The 7500-nt window shown below is 46.2% G+C and overlaps 2 protein-coding genes and 1 long non-coding RNA gene across 4 annotated transcripts in view; 1 reads left to right on the top strand and 2 right to left on the bottom strand.

The window, feature by feature from the left end:
- The window catches only part of dph5 (diphthamide biosynthesis 5), a 6590-nt gene extending 295 nt beyond the window's left edge, over window positions 1–6295 (top strand). Inside the window, exons 2-7 of the mRNA XM_061034746.1 lie at window positions 3275–3399; window positions 3859–3967; window positions 4580–4700; window positions 5277–5316; window positions 5573–5682; window positions 5894–6295. Coding sequence (XP_060890729.1) covers window positions 3275–3399; window positions 3859–3967; window positions 4580–4700; window positions 5277–5316; window positions 5573–5682; window positions 5894–6126 — 738 coding nt within the window. The 3' untranslated portion in view covers window positions 6127–6295. The remainder of the gene's footprint in view (window positions 1–3274; window positions 3400–3858; window positions 3968–4579; window positions 4701–5276; window positions 5317–5572; window positions 5683–5893) is intronic.
- LOC132971927 (uncharacterized) lies at window positions 5163–5381 on the bottom strand. The gene is made up of 2 exons (XR_009672835.1): window positions 5245–5381; window positions 5163–5201 (listed from the first exon to the last, which is right to left on the bottom strand). It is a non-coding gene; the product is annotated as an uncharacterized LOC132971927 (long non-coding RNA).
- A 310-nt stretch (window positions 6296–6605) lies between the features above and the next one.
- Window positions 6606–7500, bottom strand: part of slc30a7 (solute carrier family 30 member 7) — a 15224-nt gene continuing 14329 nt past the window's right edge. For both annotated transcript variants that reach the window (XM_061034748.1, XM_061034747.1), the window contains 2 exons: window positions 7282–7431; window positions 6606–7147 (listed from right to left, as the gene is read on the bottom strand). In XM_061034748.1, coding sequence (XP_060890731.1) covers window positions 7100–7147; window positions 7282–7431 — 198 coding nt within the window. In that variant the 3' untranslated portion in view covers window positions 6606–7099. The remainder of the gene's footprint in view (window positions 7148–7281; window positions 7432–7500) is intronic.

Raw genomic sequence — 7500 nt, forward strand, 5'->3', positions numbered from 1 at the left:
ACACACACACACCCTCGCTTTACAAACAGTGTGCAGGAGTTTGTCTGCTACTTATTGATGATCAAAAGTATAACATGATTCGACCTTAGGTGTCTAGGACTTGAATCTTTGTTGCCATGGTATCAAACAGGTGTGGATTTTGTTAGAGTGAGAGAGAAATCTTCCTGATTGGTTCTTTAAAAGCTTCTCTGTAACTGAACATTGAGGTGTGTTCTTCCAGATGTTGATGTCACGATGCATCAGGACTGTGCTCAGATCGTCATGTGACCCATGCAGATGTTATGCAGCTGTTACAGAGTGATATGCTGCAAAGCTCTGATGGTGCACTTCACTGTAACACCATCGCCATCGCTCAGGGATTGAAATATTTGAATCTTTTTTTGGGGTGTCTGAGGACCATGAGGATGGATGTTTTAAGTCGTATGATGCCTCTGCTGTTTTTATTCTGTTGTCTTTATCATATTACACTCAGCCCTACATCACCATGACTTTCATCAATGATGACGAGCAGGAAGTCATCACCTCTCTCTTAGTCTCTCTCTTAGTCTCTCTCTGTTAGTCTCTGTTAGTCTCTCTCTTAGTCTCTCTGTTAGTCTCTGTTAGTCTCTCTGTTAGTCTCTGTTAGTCTCTCTCTTAGTCTCTCTGTTAGTCTCTGTTAGTCTCTCTTACTCTCTCTCTGTTAGTCTCTCTGTTAGTCTCTCTTAGTCTCTCTCTTAGTCTCTCTCTGTTAGTCTCTGTTAGTCTCTCTCTTAGTCTCTCTGTTAGTCTCTGTTAGTCTCTCTGTTAGTCTCTGTTAGTCTCTCTGTTAGTCTCTATTAGTCTCTCTTAGTCTCTCTCTGTTAGTCTCTCTGTTAGTCTCTCTTAGTCTCTCTCTTAGTCTCTCTCTTAGTCTCTCTCTGTTAGTCTCTCTGTTAGTCTCTCTGTTAGTCTCTCTGTTAGTCTCTCTGTTAGTCTCTGTTAGTCTCTCTGTTAGTCTCTGTTAGTCTCTCTGTTAGTCTCTCTGTTAGTCTCTGTTAGTCTCTGTTAGTCTCTCTGTTAGTCTCTGTTAGTCTCTGTTAGTCTCTTAGTCTCTCTGTTAGTCTCTCTTAGTCTCTCTCTGTTAGTCTCTGTTAGTCTCTTAGTCTCTCTGTTAGTCTCTGTTAGTCTCTCTGTTAGTCTCTGTTAGTCTCTCTGTTAGTCTCTCTGTTAGTCTCTCTGTTAGTCTCTGTTAGTCTCTGTTAGTCTCTCTGTTAGTCTCTCTGTTAGTCTCTGTTAGTCTCTCTGTTAGTCTCTCTGTTAGTCTCTCTGTTAGTCTCTCTGTTAGTCTCTCTGTTAGTCTCTGTTAGTCTCTCTGTTAGTCTCTCTGTTAGTCTCTGTTAGTCTCTGTTAGTCTCTCTGTTAGTCTCTCTGTTAGTCTCTGTTAGTCTCTCTGTTAGTCTCTCTGTTAGTCTGTTAGTCTCTCTGTTAGTCTCTGTTAGTCTCTCTGTTAGTCTCTGTTAGTCTCTCTGTTAGTCTCCGTTAGTCTCTCTGTTAGTCTCTCTGTTAGTCTCTCTGTTAGTCTCTGTTAGTCTCTGTTAGTCTCTCTGTTAGTCTCTGTTAGTCTCATCACTTCTCTGTTAGTCTCTGTTAGTCTCTCTGTTAGTCTCTGTTAGTCTCTCTGTTAGTCTCTGTTAGTCTCTGTTAGTCTCTCTGTTAGTCTCTGTTAGTCTCTCTGTTAGTCTCTGTTAGTCTCTCTGTTAGTCTCTGTTAGACTCTCTGTTAGTCTCTGTTAGTCTCTCTGTTAGTCTCTGTTAGTCTCTCTGTTAGTCTCTGTTAGTCTCTCTGTTAGTCTCTCTGTTAGTCTCTGTTAGTCTCTGTTAGTCTCTGCTAGTCTCTGTTAGTCTCTGTTAGTCTCTCTGTTAGTCTCTGTTAGTCTCTCTGTTAGTCTCTGTTAGTCTCTCTGTTAGTCTCTGTTAGTCTCTGTTAGTCTCTCTGTTAGTCTGTTAGTCTCTCTGTTAGTCTCTGTTAGTCTCTGTTAGTCTCTCTGTTAGTCTCTCTGTTAGTCTCTGTTAGTCTCTCTGTTAGTCTCTGTTAGTCTCTCTGTTAGTCTCTGTTAGTCTCTGTTAGTCTCTCTGTTAGTCTCTGTTAGTCTCTGTTAGTCTCTCTGTTAGTCTCTGTTAGTCTCTGTTAGTCTCTCTGTTAGTCTCTCTGTTAGTCTCTGTTAGTCTCTCTGTTAGTCTCTGTTAGTCTCTCTGTTAGTCTCTGTTAGTCTCTGTTAGTCTCTCTGTTAGTCTCTGTTAGTCTCTCTGTTAGTCTCTGTTAGTCTCTGTTAGTCTCTCTGTTAGTCTCTGTTAGTCTCTGTTAGTCTCTCTGTTAGTCTCTGTTAGTCTCTCTGTTAGTCTCTCTGTTAGTCTCTGTTAGTCTGTTAGTCTCTCTGTTAGTCTCTGTTAGTCTCTCTGTTAGTCTCTCTGTTAGTCTCTCTGTTAGTCTCTGTTAGTCTCTCTGTTAGTCTCTCTGTTAGTCTCTGTTAGTCTCTGTTAGTCTCATCACTTCTCTGTTAGTCTCTCTGTTAGTCTCTGTTAGTCTCTCTGTTAGTCTCTGTTAGTCTCTCTGTTAGTCTCTGTTAGTCTCTGTTAGTCTCTCTGTTAGTCTCTCTGTTAGTCTCTGTTAGTCTCTCTGTTAGTCTCTCTGTTAGTCTCTGTTAGTCTGTTAGTCTCTCTGTTAGTCTCTGTTAGTCTCTCTGTTAGTCTCTGTTAGTCTCTGTTAGTCTCTCTGTTAGTCTCTCTGTTAGTCTCTCTGTTAGTCTCTGTTAGTCTCTCTGTTAGTCTCTGTTAGTCTCTGTTAGTCTCTGTTAGTCTCTCTGTTAGTCTCTGTTAGTCTCTCTGTTAGTCTCTCTGTTAGTCTCTGTTAGTCTCTGTTAGTCTCTCTGTTAGTCTCTCTGTTAGTCTCTGTTAGTCTCTCTGTTAGTCTCTGTTAGTCTCTGTTAGTCTCTGTTAGTCTCTGTTAGTCTCTGTTAGTCTCTGTTAGTCTCTCTGTTAGTCTCTCTGTTAGTCTCTGTTAGTCTCTCTGTTAGTCTCTGTTAGTCTCTCTGTTAGTCTCTGTTAGTCTCTCTGCTAGTCTCTGTTAGTCTCTCTGTTAGTCTCTGTTAGTCTCTGTTAGTCTCTGTTAGTCTCTGTTAGTCTCTCTGTTAGTCTCTGTTAGTCTCTGTTAGTCTCTCTGTTAGTCTCTGTTAGTCTCTGTTAGTCTCATCACTTCTCTGTTAGTCTCTGATATTAAACGTTGATGTTAAACGTTGTCTGCTCTCTGGCACCCCCAGGAGGAGTTCTATGGTAAGGATCTGATCCTGGCAGACCGAGACCTGGTGGAGCAGGGGGCTGACGAGATCCTGAAGGATGCTGATGTGACTGATGTGGCGTTCCTGGTGGTGGGCGACCCGTTCGGGTGAGTCATGTTGTCCACGTCTGAGGACTGAGCACATCACACACACACACACACACACACACACACACAGACCACAGAGCTGCTTCATTCGTGCAGATTTCTCCCCAAACCACGGGATTCCTGAGTGACTAATAACAGGGTGCAGCACTCGCCGCTGGCCGCTCGCCACTCGCCACTCTCACTCTGCTGACGTTGGTTTCAGAGAAGCTGCTGCTTGTCTGACTGTCTGAACACTTCAAATGGAGATGTTTCTCTCCCGTCACACGTTGGTTTGAAGCGTCTGTGACCTCGGCAGCTGGAGGCGACAGACGTCATCGACCTCCGTTTGTTACCACGGCAACAAAGATAGAAGTCCTAGGCACTAATTATCAGTCATTTCTCTTTTTGAATGACCAACATGTGAAAAAGAAAGGTGTGTGTGTTTTTTTCTTTAAACTATTTAAACTTTTTGTTCTGCAGAGCCACCACACACAGTGACCTGGTCCTGAGAGCAGTGCATGCTGGGATACCGTACAGAGTGATCCATAACGCCTCCATCATGAACGCAGTGGGCTGCTGTGGGCTGCAGGTACGTCCCACACACACACACACACACACCTGTGTGCTCAGTCTGAAAGGCTGTTTTCTAAAGCCCCTCCTACACTGGTAGTTCGTTCTGATTGGTCCAACGTGCAGCATGACACCAGGGTCCCTCGCAGACGGTTTCCCACAATGCTCCTCAGCTGAAACCTTTGTGCTTATGTGTGTGTGTGTGTCTGTGTGTGTGGGTCTGTGCACACCATCTGCTGATGAATCTCATTACACTAATGTGACCTCATCAATAACTGACCTGACACAGCAGCCAATCAGAGAGCAGGACCCAGCTGTCACACACACACACACAGATTAACATTTATAGCAGGAGCTCCACTGGGAGGTCGTTAATATGCTAATGAGGGGGTGGGGCATGCTAATGAGGCCCCTCCACTGGGAGTCCGTCCCATCAGCCCCTGCTGTCTGCCCCCCCCCCCACGACCCTCCACGCTTATTCAGGCAATACAAACTGTTATGGGGGGGGGGGAAATCAGCTGTCGGGTCACTACAGACGTCTGCAAGAGATTTAACCGCCACACGCCACGTTTCATTTCCTCTTTATTCACCTGTATTCTTGTGTGTGTGTGTGTGTGTGTGTGTGTGTCAGCTGTATAACTTCGGGGAGACGGTGTCGTTGGTGTTTTGGACGGACACGTGGAGACCGGAGAGTTTCTACGACAAAATCTGTAAAAACAGAAGAGCTGGACTTCACACACTCTGCCTGCTGGGTGAGACAGACACACACACACCTCACTTTGACCTTGAATGCAGCAGCTGATCGGTGCGTTCAGGGTTCATCCAGAGGAGACCATCATGGTGGACCAGGGGGGGCGGCTGTGGCTCAGTGGGTAGAGTCATAGCCTCTCAACCGGAAGGTCGAGGGTTCGATTCTCAGCTGGGCAACATGTCCGATGTGTCCTTGGACACTTACCCCGCATTGCTCCCTCTGCTTCAGTGGTGGTGTATGAATGGATGAGTTACTTCTGATGATGATACATAGAGATCACCATCAGTGTGAGTGTGACCTGCAGTGTAAAACAACTTTATCATCATCAATCACTCCCTAACCCCCCCCTCATGAGGTGTGTGTGTGTGTGTCCCAGCTGGCTCTCTACATTCATTAGAGGAAATGAAAGAATCAAAGATCCTAAAATGTCAGACTCATCGATCATCCTGACGTCTAGTGTGTATATTAGTTAACACATCGTATATTTTTAAAAACGTGCGGTCTCAGCGACTCCTTCTCAGATCAGTGTGTTTAGTGAAACAAACCTCAGATTCATTTAGACTTTCTATTTTTTCAGACATTAAAGTTAAAGAGCAGAGCGTGGAGAACATGATGAGGTAAGACACTAAGCTCCGCCTCCATCCACACACAGCGCTGGTGTCCCCCGCTGGATCAGCTGATCCCCTCTCCCCTCTGTAACATCTCTGAAGACGGTACAGAGGGAGGTCACTTCGTCCACAGGGGGCGCCATAATCAACACAAACTGTTCCTCACGGAGATTTAAAGTCTTTAAATATTCTCAAAAACACAAGGTTGAGATTTCACACTGAAAAGAATCAGAGCAGGACTCATTTCAATATTTCGATTTTTCAGAGGGAAGAAGATCTTTGAGCCTCCTCGCTTCATGACGGTCAGTCAGGCTGCAGATCAGCTGATTCAGATCATCCAGAGGAGGAGGGAGGAGGAGCAGGGGGCGGAGCTCGGTGAGTGACAGCTTGTCAGCTCTCATCTGATTGGCTCAAACACACAGATGATTTTTTATTCACAAACAGGATCTCAACAGACGACCTGCAGAGGTTAAAGGTCGTCTTCTCGTGGCTCAGCGTCTTTATTAGAAACATTTGAATCTATCTACAGGTGTGTTTCGTAAATCCAGCCAATCAGCTGCTCTCGTGCATCGTGTGTTCCCCACAGGTGTGACGGAGGACACTGTGTGTGTGGGCGTGGCCAGGCTTGGCACAGACGACCAGAAGATCTGCACGGCGACGCTAAGTCAGCTGGTGTCGTGTGACCTCGGTGGTCCACTCCATTCGCTGCTGGTCACTGGTCGACTCCACCCGCTGGAGGTGGACATGCTGCGAGTGAGCGCAGAACCAAACGCACTGCAACACCTGCACATGATCGACAGCTCCACCTACTGCTCCTAACACACACACGTTACACCTGGCCCCTCATCGAGACCCGAGTCCAGCCTGGAACTTCAAACGTGTGAGGACGGTCCAACAGTTGGTCCTCTTTAAGATAGCAGGACAAACACACTCATACACACACACAGTTTTTATCAACAATGTAATCATTAAAAAGGTAAAACATTTATGATGCCTGCTTCTGATTGGTCCTTATGTCCTCACAGCAGCCCGAGGAGAGGGGCGGGCTCGGCGAGGTGCTGGTCGTCCTGCAGGACGATTTACTTTCGTTTCTAAAAACCTGTGATCGATCAAATCTTCATTTTTTTAATAAGAACTTAAACACGGGGGGGTCCCACCTACTCGCTCATGGCGTTCGACTGGAAGCAAATTTCAGAGAAATCCATAAGAATGAAATCCCCGTAATAAATGTGATCAAGTTGCGACGTGTAATTGTTGCGTTATGATGTCATCAATAAAGATGGCGGTGAATGATGAGCTCAGAGAAACAGAATTATTTATTACAGTTGAAAAAGAATGAAACCCCAAGACTGGTCACATGATTTGGTCACATGATTTGGCACGTTAAAAAAAACACATGGTGACATCACACACACCGCTCTCCAATCAGCTGGCAGCAGTATGGTCCCAGCAGTGATGTCACAGGGGGAGGGGCATCCAAACAGGAAACAGGCTCAGATTGTCTCTGATTTATAATGAAGGCACTTACCCAGAATGCTTTGCTCCAGTCTACAAAGTGCAGCTGGGGGGGGGGGGGGTCACGCTGTCCGCTGACGGACAGGTGAGGTTAAAAAAGGGGGAGGGGCATTTTGAGTTCATCCAGGATGCGTTGGGCTGGTGCATCATGGGAGATCAGTCACACACCCCCACCCCCTTCTCGGTCTGACCTGTAGTGACCTTGAGGGTTGAGTCAGAGGTCACCTGCAGCAAACTGAAGGTGATTGGTCCCAGATGTTCAGAGGAGGAGGAGCTTCTACATGGCGGCTGTTTCCATCTGAACGTAGAGCTGTCGAACTCCGGCCTGCAGACGCACAAAACACCAACGCTCAGTTTCACTGTTAACATGTAGTGTGGTGCGTTCAGGTACCTGTGTTAACATGTAGTGTGGTGCGTTCAGGTACCTGTGTTAACATGTAGTGTGGTGCATTCAGGTACCTGTGTGAATATGTGGTGCGTCTGGCTGAGGACCCAGCGTGTGTCTGCATCGGGGGCGACCAGCAGCTTTAATGTTCCGATGTAAACGTCCGTGCACAGGGTCCAGAAGTGAGGCTCCTGCAGGTTATAAACTCCCTGCAGCTGCTGCACCTGAACACAACACAGTAAAGCAGGAATTAGACACATCCCTGATACGGACAGGTGATGAGGGGGGTAGGG

The sequence above is a fragment of the Labrus mixtus genome, chromosome 3, assembly GCF_963584025.1.
Source record: "Labrus mixtus chromosome 3, fLabMix1.1, whole genome shotgun sequence".
Taxonomy (NCBI): Eukaryota; Metazoa; Chordata; class Actinopteri; order Labriformes; family Labridae; genus Labrus; species Labrus mixtus.